This window comes from Furipterus horrens, unplaced genomic scaffold, assembly GCF_987537825.1.
Source record: "Furipterus horrens unplaced genomic scaffold, mFurHor1.1.pri manual_scaffold_5, whole genome shotgun sequence".
Classification (NCBI taxonomy): Eukaryota; Metazoa; Chordata; class Mammalia; order Chiroptera; family Furipteridae; genus Furipterus; species Furipterus horrens.
In genome coordinates, this window is record NW_028327175.1 from 105,937,854 (window position 1) to 105,954,388 (window position 16,535).

Sequence of the window (16,535 nt, forward strand, 5' to 3'; positions counted from 1 at the left end):
TTTCATCTGGAGTTTAGCATACTTCAGGCAGGATTCCCCATCGTGCTTTAACCTTCAGCCCATCCTTTAAATCATAGGTTGGCAAACTTCTTCTATAAAGGCCAATTGGTAAAATAAATATTTTGGGCTTTCCAAGCTGTGCTGCCTCTGTCATAACTCAACACTGCTGTTGTGGCCTGAAAACTGCCATAGAATGCCTAAGGAAACAGGTGTGGCTTTGTTCTAATGAAACTGTATTTAAAAAATAGGTGATGAGCCAGATTTGGCCTGCAGTTCATAGTTTTCCAACCCCTGTTTTAAACTGCCACTAGATTAATATTTTATTCCTTCTGGATTGAAAGATACCTACTTTTGAGTTTAGTCTCATTTATACATCTGCAAAGCCTCAGTTACTTTCCGTTTCTTAGGGGACATTTTCCCATCAGTATCTTGGTTACTCCTTTGGAAAAGTCCAGCACAGCCCAACTGTGAATACAGTGGCTCTGTTGCTCCCCTTGTCCTATTTCTTCAACCTTAAGGTTGTCACTGCTTTTCATGACAACTGTATCACCCTCTGAGACTCAAAGGCTTCATACTTGGGAGTCTCAAGACAAACATGATTGGTGTGAATTTGCATTGTATAAGTCTAAAGCGCTAATGTTTATCTCAGATTAACGACTTATTGGCTGAACATACCAAAGTAGCAGCTTTTCTCACAACTCTTGGACCTTTACAGCAATGAAGTGACCAGTGAGGAAAGAGAGAAGTGTGTTTATAGGTGTTTTGGACACCAAGCAGAGTTCGGCACATAGGAGGCATTGAATATTGATTCAAAAATAACTATCTTCCCACTGTGCCAGTTTTAGAATATTCTGATGTATGACTGTTCACATAACTCACCCTGTTCAAAATTCTGATCCCACATTTTTTGTTTTTCTATAGCGCTGATTTTGTATACAGTTAACTTGGCATGTCAAGTTTCCTATGATCTGGCCCAACCTTTTCGTGTAGTCTGGCCACTCTTTACTATCCTTATTCCCAGTCAGACTGGTTTATTTGTTCCATTGGAAGTGCTTTGTGTTTTTGTATGTCTGTGGTTTTGGAATATAATTTGCTCCAACTTGAATTTTCTCTAGGCTTTCTAAATGCTTGCTGTGTACCTATCTTACCAAGGTCCTTTTTATGCCGCTCCTGCAGGAAGTTTTCCCTGCCTGCTGCCTTGCCCAAGAGGTGATCGTTCCTTTTTCTGACCTCCCACAGAACTGTGTACCTGTTACAGTGCATGAATTTTGTCCTTACTGCTTACCCCCCTTCTTCTACGTGATCAGTTCCTTGGACAAGGGGTGTAATCTTGTTATTGTCTGTGTTTAAATGCCTAGTATAGCACTTTGTAGGTAAACACTTAAATGTTACCTTGAATGAAACTAGTTTTGAATCAAATTTTAGTAAAAAGAGCACTTTATTTGTTGCAGAGAAGGAGGTGGATTAGGATAAGTGGTTTTGTCCCTTGCTTTATTACTTAGTAATGAACCTGAGTAAGTTACTTAACTTCTTTGTGTTCTGTCATTGTCAGAGGGAGAAAATGATTTCCTTCCATCTATCTTTGGAAGCAGTGAGGTAAATGGGAAAACCCATGTAAAATGGTAGAACTTTTACAAAGTCTGGTGCCAAAATATGCACTTAAAAGTATACTAAAGAATCCCTATTTTGGAGCTACCTTTTAAGGGAGAGTCTCTTTTTAAGAATCTTCATGGTATTTCCATGTGACCTTTTCTTTAGAAGGCACTGGTCTCGAACTCTGTTATTGTTGACCCTGGAAGTAGCCATAATTCTAATTTTTTCTTCCTTGTGAAGCTTTGTAATGGTATAGAGAAATTACAAACAGTCCCTATTGCATTTTTGTTTGAGATAACATTGAGATGACTTGTTTGTGTATTGTTCATTAACCTAATGATAGCCAGTGAAAAGTTGGTAAGTTTTGCAAAGTAGTTAAATACAGTCTGTATTTACAGGCTTGAAGAGCTAATTGGAAACGGAGTTTCTTATGAAGCATGAATAATGCTGAAGATAAGTGTAGTTACAAAGGGTCAGGAGTATGACTGTCAGTCTAGCAATCCAAGTTAGAGCAATCTCATTTCAGCTTTAGATTTACTGATCAAAATGAACTTGGGATATGAATTGTCTAATTTAGGCACTTGCTATTGGTACTACTTCAGCAATTTTCTGAATAGTTAAAACAGGAATCATGTATGTATTGGAAAGTGTGTTTTAGTGGTCATTTTAACATTTCAAAGGTGTTCCAATTAAAGTATAACCTAGTTTACAGTATCCATTTCCTGTATAAACCATTTATTTAAATAATTTTCCTAGTCCCATATAATGATGGATTTGTGTCATAGCTATTACTGAAAGTTTTCTATATAATAAGAACCTTTTTCTCCCTCCTATTTCAGCCATAAAATACTTAAATTTGTCTGTTTTGGTTTTGCAGAGGTTTTACACCAGATCACGTGATTTCTAGTTAAAATTACTAGAAATTGGTCTGGCAGTTTAGCTTTAAGGAGCCTGTGTGAGGTATAATAGTTTGAGAAGAGACCTATGGAACTAGAAATATTTGTTTGTTTTAAATACTGTGAGTGTATTAGTAAAATTGTAACAACTCATTATCTTGTTTTTTAGGACTTAAGTGAATTTAAGGAGATGACAACGTATGTTTTTCCCAGGTAAGCTTTTCAGGATTTGCCTTTCACTTAAAATAGTCATTATGGCATACATAATACAAATAGGTACATTACTAATTTATTGAAACCATTATCAGATCATGATTACATCTAGTTGCTGTAAGCTGGGAAATGATTTAATAGCTTCAAGTTTGTGATGATTTGCTTTTATAATTGATGATTGGTTTTATTATTCCACTAACATCAGAATTTGAACTGGGAGTGAAAATAGAAACTCCTTTTTTCTCATCCCGCATCTTGATATCTGAAGAACTGTGAAGTTTTCTTGAGTTGGCTCTTGTCTTTTCTTTATGTTGGATGTACCTTGTAACAGTGAAATGTGCAGTTGAAAGTATTCAGTTGAATATTGGATATAATTGAGTGTATATAGTTGGATATAGTTGAACATATGGTTGAATATTGTTGACATATCCAGTTGAGAGTACTCTAGTCATTCAAGAACTGTCTAGCTAGAGAATTTTTTCTTTAACTTTAAGTCAGTGCCTTTACCCATTAGTGTTTTCCACAGTTAATATTACGTGTTCTGATATGTCACATGTCTGATAGATCACATAGCAGCCATGTGGTATCTACAGAGCAAAACTGCATTTGAGGGCCTGTTTGAAGAGGGACAGGTGTGGCAGTGGAGTATTTGATCGTGTAGCCAGGGTATTTCTGTCCTGTTATCTAGTGTTCACATTTATGTGAAAAGAAACAGTTTTCATATTAGTGTCTCTTTTAGTATTCCAGTCTCTGAAACAGAGTAGTAAGAAATGGCTAGATAGCATGAACCTACCAAATGCAAATTTCTACCCTCCAAGAGTTTATAGCATACAAACCTGGGCAGTGGTGGTAGATGGTAACGGCTTAGCACTGTTAGAGCTGCGGCAGTATTTGAACCATGTAAGAACGTATGAGGATATTTGACTTCCCTTGGAGATTAATGTAGCCCACATCCTCTCAGGGTACAAGCAAATCCAGAACTTGTGCTTTGTGTGTGGCAGAGTGTGGGCTCTCCCACAGCCTTTTGATGAAGTCACCGGTTGAGGGGCCGAGTTCCCAGTCTAACGTAGCAGGGATGCCAGCGCCAGGCTCTCCGTTGCTAATGTTCTTCATTCCCCTGTCCACTTTTAAGACAATAGGCTATTCATTTGAATAAAATATATTGAACATTGATATACATTTTGTTTACCTTATTAAAAATTCTTTTGTTTTAGACTCTTGGATACTAAATTGATGGCCAGCACACAACCTTTTAAGGTATTTTAAAAATTTGAACTATCAGTGGTAAGCTATATTTGAAATTTTCAGAATTGCTACTAAGAGCTTTACAATTCTGGTCTATTTAAATGTCATTTTCAAATCCATCCAAAAAAGAGAAAGAGAAAAACAAGAGAAAAAGGAAGTTGGAAAAAAACTAGAAATATATAAATCAAAGTGTGAATTGCAGTTGTCCTTGGGTGGTGGATTTTTTTCCCCTTTATGTTTTTCAGATGTAAGTTTTTAACATTAAAATATGTAATGTATTTTTGAATAGGTTATACGTGTACACACTTCTTTTTTTATTTTCCTTATTTTATATATTTTTCAATCAAGAAAATACAGGTAAAGGTGTAACCATTTGCTGTTTTGTGAAGTGACTTTATACAGCTGAGTGAAATGAATGTCACCACAGTATAAGAACAAGTATAGCTTTCTGGCCCCAGGTCTGTAGATATTTAACACAATTGTACTAATCTGTCATATGGCCAAACCTTCCATCTGGTGAAAATTAAACTTGCCGCTTCTCTTTCACACTGACTAGATGATGACTCCTGTGTTTCTGTAAAGAACACAGGGGGCAGTATCTCTTTAATATATGTTGCACTGAGATGATGAAGGCTCGTAATTCTCTGCTTACTGGTTTGCAGGATATCATTAACAACACATCCCTTGCAGAGTTGGAAAAACGGTTAAAAGAGACACCTTTCAACCCTCCTAAAGTTGGTAAGAATATCAGATATAAAATAAAAATTCCAAACTCTTTGTGATAATTATGTATTGATATATATTGTAGAAGAAAGGTGAAACTGAGCTAGAAACTACATTGTGCATTTATAGATTTTGGCTAATTTAACTTGCTTATGCCCTGTGTTGAATTCGTGTTTTCTGAATAAAAGTGGTCTTCTAATCTTATGTCTATTTTATGTGCATAGCATTAGGTAGCCTGTTTACTGAGAAGTTGAGCAATTAAACCTTCAAGGCTTTTATTTCTTAATGCTTGGAATTCTCCCAAAACTTTATGTGTTCTTTCTATGATGCGTTGTTTAAGCAGAGACAAAGAGTTGGTGATTAATTGCCAGGGCTAGAATGAAAATAGACTTTGTCTCAGAGAAGCCCAAGGGTTACAGATGAGAAAGGAGAGTCCTCTCCACTCCTTCCTCTTTCAGAGGTGACTTTGGAGTAGAATAGCACCAGTGAGGGAAACTAGAAGAAGGAAGGAATATTTCTCAGGGTGGAGATGTTTTGCTATGCCTGGCCATGGCCCCCCTACCCAGGTATTTGGTCAGCCTTCCAAGGGTTACTTCCTTGGTTCCTGTTTGCCTAATTGTGCTGCTGCTACTGTAATTAGCCTTCCATTAGCTGTAGCCTGCAAAATTCTGAAGACATTGATAATAGGACCAAGGGTTCAGAAATTTTTGATGGAAGGTACTAAAGTATAAAGTAGCCAAGAATACAGTTATTTGCTTCTCTTTCTGGGTAATAGTCCAAAAAAGAATATAAAAAAAGGGGTGGGTAGGGGGAAGAAAACATTAGAAATCATTGATTTTGGAAATCTGTGTTTCAGCTGGTGTTAGAGGCTATTACTTAGTTGGTTGTCATGTTATAAGGTTTTTTTTTAAAGCTTAAAGTCTTAATATTTACTACTTAGGGAGGTTAAAGAATTCTTGCTTGCAGAGCATTGTATTGATTTAAAAACAGCTATAGCCTTTTCATCGATAATTTCTCTTCATGGTTTGGTTCTGTTGCAACTTTTTTTCTTTTCTTACGAACCCTAGATCTTTTTTTTTTTTTTTTTTTTTTAATTTTATTTACTTTTAGAGAGAGGGGAAGGGAGGGAGAAAGAAAGGGAGAGAAACATCACTGCGTGAGAGAAACGTTGGTCAGTTGCCTATCACATGCCCCACTGATAGGGACTGAGCCCTCAACCCAGGCATGTGCCTTGACCAGGATTCAAACAGGCAGCCTTTCGCTTTGCAGGATAACACCCAACCAACTGGGCCATGCTGTCCAGGACTGTTGCATCCTTTTTGATATTTATTTCCTGAATGGTTCTAGGAAATAATTATGAGTTGTTATAAAATGGTCTCCTATAAAGTGACTCCATGTTCCATGTTATAGAAAGTGCTGATCCGCTTTTGGAGTTAGTTGTGCTTTCGTCTTTAGAACTGTAAGTTTGGCAACTTAGTAGAGCACAATATTGAATTGAGCTACCAATATCGATTGGGTATTGCTTTTAGGAGGATTATCTGGAATATTGATAGATAATAATTAGTTAGCATTTGCCTTGTACCAAGCACTATGTAAGAGCTTTACTTACATTAGCTCTTTTGATCCTCACCTAAAAAAAGTGGGGAGGTTTGATTATCATCTTCATTCTACTATAATGGAGGACCAGAGGTGAAGCAGCCTGCCTGCCCAAGATCACATTGCAAATAAGTGGTGAGCAGAGATTCAAACTTAAACACAGTGGGACTCCAGAGGCCATGCTTAATCATTACTACTCCAAAATTCCTGTTGTATCCTGATGCTGCCGTTATCTGTAAGGGAAGACACTCCTTTTTGTGACCTTAGAGAACAATCAGAAGAGGAATCGTTGTCATAGAGTGAGGTAGGCATGATTGTAAATAGCATCCAGCAGTGTGCAATGGGGAGGCCCGTGACTGTCTTTGATAATATAACTGAGGCATTGCTCTAGTCTAGACAAAAGCCTTCATTTGCAGTGACTCAGTTATTTTATATTGTAAAGGCTTGTGTGGAGAGAATTAAGAATAGCTTTTTTTAATTTATAGATTTAATGCAATTCCTATCAAAATACCAATGGTGCATTTCACAGAACTAGAACAAATAATCCAAAAATTTATATGGAACCACAGACCTCAAATAGTCACAGCAGTCTTGAGAAAGAGAACAAAGTCAGAGATATCACACTACTGGATATCAAACTATACTACAAAGTCATAGTAATCCAAACAACGCTGTACTGGCATGAAAACGGAGATATAGATCAAGAGAACAGAATAGAGAGCCCAGAAATAAATCCACACTTTTATCACCAATTAATATTTGACAAAGGAGACAAGAACATCAAATGGGGCAAAGACAGTCTATTTAATAACTGGTGTTGGGAAAATTGGACAGATACATGCAAAAAAATTAAATTAGACCACCACCTTACACCATATACAAGAATAAACTCAAGATGGATTAACGACTTAACTGTAAGACTCAAAACCATAAAACTCTTAGAAGAAAACATAGGCAGTAAAATTTCGAACATTTCTTACAGTAATATTTTTCTGATATATCTCCTCAGGTAAGGGAAATGAAAGAAAAAAATAAACAAATGGGACTACATCAAACTGCAATGTTTTTGAACAGCAAAAAGATGCTTGACATCACTAATCATTAGAGAAATGTCAAATTAAAGCCACAATGAGATATTGCTTCACACCTACCAGAATGGCTACCAGAACAAGTCAACAAACAAGTGTTGTGAGGATGTAGAGAAAAGAGAATCCTTGTGCACTGTTGATGGGAATGCAGATTGGTGCAGGCACTATGGAAACCAATGTGGAGGATCTCAAAAAATTAAAAATGGAAACTATCTTACGACCCAGCGATTCACTTCTGTGTATGTATATCCAGAGAAACCCAAAACCTAATTCAAAAGAATATATGCATCTTTATGTTCATTGCAAGTGTTACTGAACAATAACCAAGATATGGAAGCAATCCAAGTGCCTCACAACAGGCCCCCTCACCCAGGGGTCCAGTGCCCATAACTTCTGGCTGCAAAAAGCAGTGAGGATTGAGTCTGGGGAAGAAACTCCTGGAGTTCCCAGCAGTTCCTCTTAAAGAACCCACACACTGGACTTAATTAGACTCACTCCCTTTAAGCTCCAGCACCAGGGTAGCAGCTTGAAAGGGACCAATGGCATACGGGGAGGAACTAAAGTGTTTGGCATCAAGGCGAGAGCTGAGGGACAGCTTCCTCTCAGAAAGGCAGGCAACAGCCATTGTCCCTTTTCTTAACCCTCACCCCACAGGCCTGGCAGGTGGGTGCCATATCTGAATCACCATCAACCTGGCTAACACTTTTGCCCTGTCCTGGACATCACCTGGGCTCCGTCCTACCCAACATATGGGCCCACCCAAACAGTTAACAGGAACTTTTCCATATGAATGGCTGATCTGGACTGGTGCTTCACAACATCTTAAATCCTCTCAAAAGCAACAGGCTGCCTCAGTGAGCCCCTAGGCCCTGTACCTCTTGCTAAGTGGCCCCAGGCTGGGCTGTAGCAGAAACCAGCCTAGATTAACAGCTTGGCTTCACCTGGGAACCTCCAAACCCAGCACAAGTAGCAACCATCTCAGATTACTTTATAGCTCAGGCAGGGCCGCACTGGGCAGAACACAAGTCAGGGCTGACCTTGGTCTGCACCACCCTGGAAACCCAAGAGCCTGTGTACCCAGTGGCTAGCTACAGACCACGCTGGAGCACCACCACCCTGCCCCTGCACAGCTGATCTCCACAGAGGGTGGAGGTTGGTGGTCAGTGGACACAGCCAATCCTTGAAGCTGACTGGCCTGGGTAAGTCAGTCCCATTCATCTGCCAATAGCAACCAAGGCTCAACTACAAGAGGAGGGTGTACTCGGCCCACGCGAAAGGCACACCTCGAGTACCCAGATTGAGTGATAAGGAAGCTGTGCCACTGGACCCTACAGAACACCTACTACATTAGGTGACACTACCAAGAACCATAGCAGCTCTACTTAATATATAGAAAACACAAGAAGGCTGCCAAAATGAGGAGACAAAGAAATGTGGCCCAAGTGAAAGAACAGATCAAAACTTCAGAAAAAGAGCTAAACAAAATGGAGATGAGCAATCTATCAGATGCACAGTTCAAAACACTGGTTATAAGGATGCTTAAGGAACTTAGTGCGAATCTCAACAGCATAAAAAAGATCTAGTCAGAAACGAAGGATACATTAATTAAAATAAAGAACGGTTTACAGGGAAACACAGTAGAGTAGATAGTGCCAGGTTAAATCAATGATTTGGAATGTAAGGAAGCAAAAAACAATCAGAACAACAGGAAGAAAAAAGAAAGCAAAAAAATGAAGATAGTGTAAGCAATCTCTGGGACAAATTTAAGAGTACCAACATTTGCATCATAGGGGTGCCAGAAGGAGAGGAGAAAGTGCAAGAAATTGGAACTCTATTTGAAACAATAAAGAAAGAAAACTTCCCTGATTTGGTGAAGGAAATAGACATGCAAGTCCAAGAATCACAGAGAGTCCCACACAAGATGGATGCAAAGAGGTCCATTCCAAGACACATCATAATTAAAATGCTTAAGATTAAAGATGAAAAGAGAGAATCCTAAAAGCAAGAGAAAAGCAGTTAGTTACTTATAGGAGAGTTCCCATAAGCTGTCAGTTGATTTCTCAACAGAAACTTTGCAGGCAAGAAGGGACTGGCAGGAAATATTCAAAGTGATGAAAAGCAAGGCCCTACAACCAAGATTACTCTATCCAGCAAAGATATCATTCAGAATGGAAGGGCAGGACAACTGTAATAGCATAATCAATAAAATAAACTTAAATTTTGTAAGGATTAAGAATGGTTGCCCCACTCTACAAATCAGGGAATTAGCCTGGTAAAACCTGCCAAGGTGACCATCCAAATGAATTCCTGAGCTATGCTTTAAGCACTATCAATTTTCACTTAATTAACACCTATTTTAAAATATCTCTAGTAAAAAAAAAAAAAAAAAAGAATGGAAGGTCAGATAAAGAGCTCCCCAGACAAACAAACAAACAAAAAAAACAAAACAAAAAAAACTAAAGGAGCTGACCATCACCAAACCATTATTATATGAAATGTTAAAAGGATTTATTTAAGAAAAAGAAGATCAAAACTGTGACCACTAAAATGACAATAAATACATATCTATCAACAATTGAATCTGAAAAACAAATGAAACAAGAACAGGGACAGAATCATGGATACAGAGAGCATTTTGATGGTGGCCAGATGGAAGCGGGGTGCGGGCGGATGGGTGAAGAGGTGAGGGGAGTAAGAAATAGAAATAGGCAGTTACAGAACAGCCATGGGGATGTAAAGTACAGCATAGGAAATGGAGCAGCCAAGGCACATGTACTTATGACCATGAACATGAACAATGGTGTGGGGATTGCCTGCAGGAGTGAGGGATACTGGGGGGAAGAGGGCCAAGTGGGGAAAATTGGGACAACTGTAATAGCATAATCAATAAAATCCAATTAAAAAAATAAAACTTCTTAAAAAGAAACATTTTTAAATGCTTATTTGGGATATTTCTGTAGCACATACTAAATACAATCTGGATTTGGTAGGGCATTACACTTGTTTGTCTTTATAATTTGTGATGTCCTTGGAAAAACTGTTTTTTTCTTTTTCTATTTAGAAAGTGCAGAAGGTTTTCCAAGTTACGACACAGCTTCTGAACAGCTCCATGAGGCAGGCTATGATGCTTATATCACAGGATTGTGTTTCATATCCATGACAAACTACCTAGGTACTCACTGTACATGTTTTTGTTAAACATAATGGTGTAGAATGGATCTTAACCATGTCTGCTATTTCTCTGGGATCCACTCACCCAATTAGAAGTGGGAGGGGTTGGAGTGGAGGGGATGGAGAGTACACAGAGTACACAGGGAGGAACCGTTGACTTGTACTGATTTTACGGGACTTGGCCCATATGAGTACCTTTTACCCTTGCCTACCCATACTGTTGATTTAAACATATTTTTTCCTGAACTTTCAGGCTTTGTCTACTTGACTGTATATAATACTCTGCTCTTTTTTTTTTTTTTAATTAGGTTCATTTCTTAGTCCTCCCAAAATTCATGTGTCTTCCAGATCAAAACTCATTGAACCTTTTATTAACAAGTAAGTAATCAGTGGGCCCTAAAGCCCACGTTCTCTCACTATGGAATAGCCTGGTATCTGGAATGTCAAGTAGGGATGACTGGGAGATATAGTGCATTATTAGATGAAATATTTCTCGTCTCTAGTGACTGAGATGATTTTTGAAAATAAAAACTAATTTTTTGGGAAATAATTTATTAAATATATTAGCTGAAAGAAAACACTGCCAATGGTAGTGCATTACTTCTAAGACAGAGAACTGGTGGTTTGTGTTTAAATTGCCTACAGGAGAGTGTGTGTGTGTGCACGCACGTGCATGCATGCGCACACATGCACAGTTAGACCTAACTTACTCCTAACAGACTTCACATGTGAGATTATTTTTGTTTGTATTATTACATGATTAAATATAGTTTCTAAGAAGATGTTGGTTATACAAATGACTTTTTTTTTTTTTTTTCAGATTTAATGTGTTTTATTGATTAAATTATTACATTTGTGCCAATTTCCCTTCCCTCTGCTCCCCTCCACCCGGTGGCCCCCCTCCCTCCAGTTGTCCCCCCCTTTTAGATTATGTCCATTAGTTGTGCATACAGTTCCTCCCAACCTCTCTCCGTCTATTCCATTCCCTCCTACCTTGATCCCCAATTCCTATATCATCTCCCTCCCTTTCCCCATTCCCCCTCCCTGTTGACCTCCCCCCAATATGCTTCCCGTACCCACAGTTCCTCTTCCACTCTCGTTGCCTATTTAGTTTGCCTTTGTTTCATCTCCCTAGCTTCTGTTTTTTTTTTTTAAACCAGTCCCTTTAACATCTCATATTAACAGTGGTTTGGATCTAATGAACTCTTTCAGTTTTATTTTGTCCTGGAAACACTTTCTCTGTCCTTCTATTCTGAATGACAATTTCGCTGGATAGAGTATTCGTGGTTGTAGGTTTTGGATTTTCATTACTTTGAATATTTCTTGCCAGTCTCTTCTTGCCTGTAGGGTTTCCCTTGAGAAGTCAGCTGATAGTCTAATTGGGACCCCTTTGTACATAATTCTTTTCTTCTCTCTTGCTGCTTTTAAGATTCTCTCTTTAATTTTTGACATTTTGATTATAATGTGTCTTGGAGTGGTTCTCCCTGGGTCCAGTCTCTTGGGAACTCTCCTTGCTTCCTGGACCTGCAGGTCTATTCCCTTCCCCAAGTCTGGGAAGTTCTCCTTTATTATATTTTCACTCAATTTTTCAAGTTCTAGTTCATCTTCCTCATTCTCTGGCAAACCAATGATTCTTATGTTGGGCCTTTTATAGCTGTCCCAGAGGTTTCTGATCCTTTCATTGTTGCTTCCCATTTCCTCTCGCTGCATTGATTGACTGCTTGTTCCTTCTCCTTATTCCAGTTTGTTGAAATGAACTCTGGATTTTATTTCCTTTCCTTCTGTCTCGTATGTGGTTTTGTTCCTTTCGTTATGAAAGTTTTTCGCTTCTTTCATATCTTTTTCCTGCTCTTTTGTGAATTCTGTAAGCCACCTGATAACAATGGCCCAGAACTGAGCCTCTGACAGGTTTCTTATCTGTTCATCTGTCAGGTTCTCTATCTGCTGTCTGGTGAGTTGTGTCACCGGGATCTCTATAGTTGTCTGCCTCATTTTGACAGATGCGTTTTGTTTTCTTGGGCCGGCTGTCGGGGGCAGTGCCTGTATACGCGTCACAAATTAGCGACCGGCGCCTGCCTGTCCGCGACCTATTTCGCAGCCCTGTGGTGCTTTCTTTGGGGGCGGGGGTCCAAGATGGATTCACACAGTTATTCAGCTAGGAGACCGGGATCCGTCCTCCCGCCCCCCTGGGCCTCACTGTTCAAGGCGATGCGGCAGCCGCTCTCCCCAGCGCCGGAGCCGCGCACCGCCAGGGGCTCGGCCGCCGGGACTCCTCGCCGGGGTCGCGCACCGCCAGGGGCCTGCGCAGCCGGGACTCCTCGCCGCCCGCCGCTCCGGGTGCGACCGCAAACAGCACTGCCCCCTTTCGCTCTTACCTGCCCAAATGGCACCGCTGGTTTATAACTTCATATGTTGGACTTCTGTGTAGTTTTATTTTCTGGAATTTCTAGTTATCCTTTGTTTTGAAGTAGTTGTATTCCTCTATAGTTGTAGAGGGAGACCTAGCGTGTCCGTCTAAGCCTCCATCTTGGCCGGAAGTCCTACAAATGACTTTTAAGATGATCTATGGAGCTTTGATTGTCACTGCATCCTGAGCCCTCATCTGAATAGGCCCAGTGAAGTACAAGCTTGGTCACGTACCTTCATTTTTGGAAGAAGTCAGTGTGAGTTAGTGAGAAGTCTTAAGTTTAGAACATTTTCAAAGACTCAAGATTATTACTTCAAAATGCGGTTTGTGCTTTCTTGGCACAGTTGAGACTAAAGTTATGGATGTACTCAAGCAGGCCACAGTTTGAATCTGTGCCAGAGCCCTAAACCTTCATCTTTACTCCCGCTCTCTTAGCAGGGTTGGTTCTGGGAGATTCTGGGTGAGCCAGAGAGAACAAGGCAGCTAACAGTGATCACCATCACGGGGAGAAAGAATTATTTTGGTGTTGGGTTGGTTATATCATTTCCTTACATTCTGTACAGCACTTTACAATTCTATCAGTGCTTTACTGGGTAAGAATACTGTCTTCTTAGGATGTTTGTATAAATACTAGTATCACAGTGCTTGTACTTGGGTGACATGCTGCAGAGACAGATATTAATTCCAAACATCTGGATTGCAACAGGTTTAGAATTTGTGTAGTTTCAGGGAATTTTTATGCTGTGGCTTATTTTTTAACCTTTGTTTTTTTTTTTTAATGGAAGTTCAGAAGTAAATGTATTTGATATTTTCAGATGTCTTTCAAAGTGGACTGAGTAACCACGTGGTATACATCAGAAATAAAATTGAATTTTTCTGTATGGGAAATTTATTCTGCTAACAAGTGAGTCCTTGCTGTCTATCCAGATCTTTCTAAACAGATGCAACAGGATTTTCTTAGCTCTTAACGCTAATTTTGGGGCAGGTACTTAGTTTGTAAATCTTTGGAAGGGCAGTCAATCATAGACCATGGAACCTACAGGTGACAGTAAATGTTTGGATCATAGTTATTCCTTACATTTTTATGTGCATGATGTTAAATTCATTGTTCAACAATGTTTTTCAGCTGGCAGATGTTTACTTATTTGTAAATATGTAAAACAATGATCCTATTCTCCATGAAATCAACTCGTTATAAAATCGGTAATAGATACAAACTATTAGATACAGGAAGCACCTATGTTATCAGTAATCTGTGTGACCAACATGAAGAGCGTTCAGAATAAGCTTTGATGAAAAAGCTTACCTAAGACTTTATGTATAATATTTCTAGGTCAATTTATTTACTTTTAAATTATATTTTATTGATTGTTATTATAGTCGTCCCATTTTCCCCCTTTAACCCTCCTCAACCCAGCAACCCCCACTTCCTCAGGCAGTCCCCACACCATTGTTCATGTTCGTGCGTCATGAGTACATGTTCTTCGGGTCATAAGTACATATACTGTACTTAATATTCACATGGCTATTTTATAACTAGCTATTAGTACTTCTTAATCCCCTCACCTCTTTACCCATTTCCCCACACCACCCTCCCATCTGGCAGCCATCAAAATGCTCTCTAGATCCATGATTCTTTCTCTGTTCTTGTTTTCTTAGTTTGTTTTTAGATTCAATTTGTTTAAGTATATTGTATTGATTATGCTATTACAGTTGTCCCAATTTTTTCCCCTTTGCCCACCCCTGCCCAGTACCTCCCTTCTCTCCAGCAACCCTCCCCCCCTTAGTTGGTGTCCATGGGTTGTGCATATAAGTTCTTTGGCTTCTCCATTTCCTATACTATTATTAACATCTCCCTGTCTATTTTGTACCTACTAATTATGCTTCTTAATCCCTGTACCTTTTCCACCATTCTCCCTCTTCCCTCTCCCAGCTAATAAACTTCCAGATGATCTCTATGTCTATGGTTCTGTTCTGTTCTAGTTGTTTGCTTAGTTGGATTTTGTTTTTATTTTTTAGATTCAGTTGTTGATAGTTGTGAGTTTGTTGTCATTTTACTGTTCAAGTTTTTATTTTCTTTTTCTGTCTTTTTTAAAAAAATAAGTTTATTTATTTTTAGAGAGAGGGGAGGGGAAGGAGAAAGAGTGGGGGAGAAACATCAATGTGTGGTTGCCTCTCACACGCCCCCAACTGGGGACCTGGCCCGCAACCCAGGCATGTGCCCTGACTGGGAATGGAACTGGCTGCCCTTTGGTTCTCAGGTTGGCACTCAATCCACTGAACCATACTAACCAGGGTTAATTTTCTTTTTCTTAAATAAGTCCCTTTAACATTTCATATAATAAGGGGTTGGTGATGATGAAATCCTTTAACTTTACCTTGTCTGAGAAACACTTTATCTGCCCTTCCATTCTAAATGATAGCTTTGCTGGATAGAGTAATCTTGATTGTAGGCTTTTGATTTTCATCACTTTGAATATTTCTTGACAGTCTCTTCTTGTCTACAAAGTTTCTTTTGAGAAATCAGTTGATAGTCTTATAGGCACCCCTTTGTAGGTAACTCTCTGCTTTTCTCTTGCTGCTTTTAAGATTCTCTTTATTTTTAACCTTTGGCATTTTAATTATGATGTGTCTTGGTGTGATCCTTTTTGGGTCTAGCTTGTTTGAGACTCTCTGTGCTTCCTGAACTTGTATGTCCATTTCCTTTGCCAAATTTGGGAAGTTTTTCTTTATTATTTTTCCACATAAGCTTTCAATTTCTTGCTCTTCCTCTTCTCCTTCTGGCACCCCTATGATTCAGATGTTGGCACGTTTAAAGTTGTCCCAGAGATTTTTCAATTCTTGTTTCATTTTTTTCAATTCTTGTTTCTTCATTCTGTACTTGTTGACTGTTTTTTTCTTCCTTATGTTTCAAATCATTGATTTGAACCCCAATTTACTTCCCTTCACCATTGGTTTTGTGTGGATTTTCCTTCGTCTTGTTTAACATAGTCTTTACTTCTTCCCTTATGTGTTTGCTGTACTCAAGCATATCTGTCAAGCCTGTGAGCATCTTTATCATCAGTGTTTTGAACTCTACGTCTATTACATTGGCTATCTCCTCATCTGTGAGGTTGGCTATCTCCTCATTGCTTAGTTCTCCCACTGGAACCTTGATCCGTTCCCCCTTTTGGGCCATACTTCTCTGTCTTCTCATCTTGGCAGGCGCCTGTGTTTGTTTGCCTCTGTGTCTTAGGTAAAGCTGTTGCTCCTGTTATGTTGTAAGGGGCGGAGCCTTAGGTATTCGTCAGTACAGGGTGACCCGTTTCACCACATTGTGGCGCTGTATGTTGGGGAGGGGTCAGAGTGGGAACAATGCCACTTGTTCAGCACGCGCCCCTTTTCCAGGCACTTTTCCCACTTTCCATATGGGACTGGCGCCTCTGCAGCTGCTGCCCTGGCTGTTGTTCCCAGAGTGGGTGGATTTGTGGATGTTCTAGGACTGGGGGCCCTTTAAGCAAGCGGACTCTGCTGAGAGACCAGCAGTTTCTTCCTCTTCCCCAACCCCCACTGGTTTGAATAGTCAATGACGCTTTATTTTCCCCGGGGCTGGAACCATGAGCT

The 16,535-nt window shown here is 39.4% G+C and overlaps 1 protein-coding gene across 2 annotated transcripts in view; it reads left to right on the plus strand.

Moving 5' to 3' along the window:
• The window catches only part of PARN (poly(A)-specific ribonuclease), a 165,743-nt gene that overhangs the window by 33,062 nt on the left and 116,146 nt on the right, over nt 1-16,535 (plus strand). For both annotated transcript variants that reach the window (XM_090276989.1, XM_090276990.1), the window contains exons 14-18: nt 2,659-2,702; nt 3,917-3,959; nt 4,610-4,685; nt 10,416-10,526; nt 10,834-10,903. In XM_090276989.1, the coding sequence (XP_090133115.1) occupies nt 2,659-2,702; nt 3,917-3,959; nt 4,610-4,685; nt 10,416-10,526; nt 10,834-10,903 (344 nt within the window). The remainder of the gene's footprint in view (nt 1-2,658; nt 2,703-3,916; nt 3,960-4,609; nt 4,686-10,415; nt 10,527-10,833; nt 10,904-16,535) is intronic.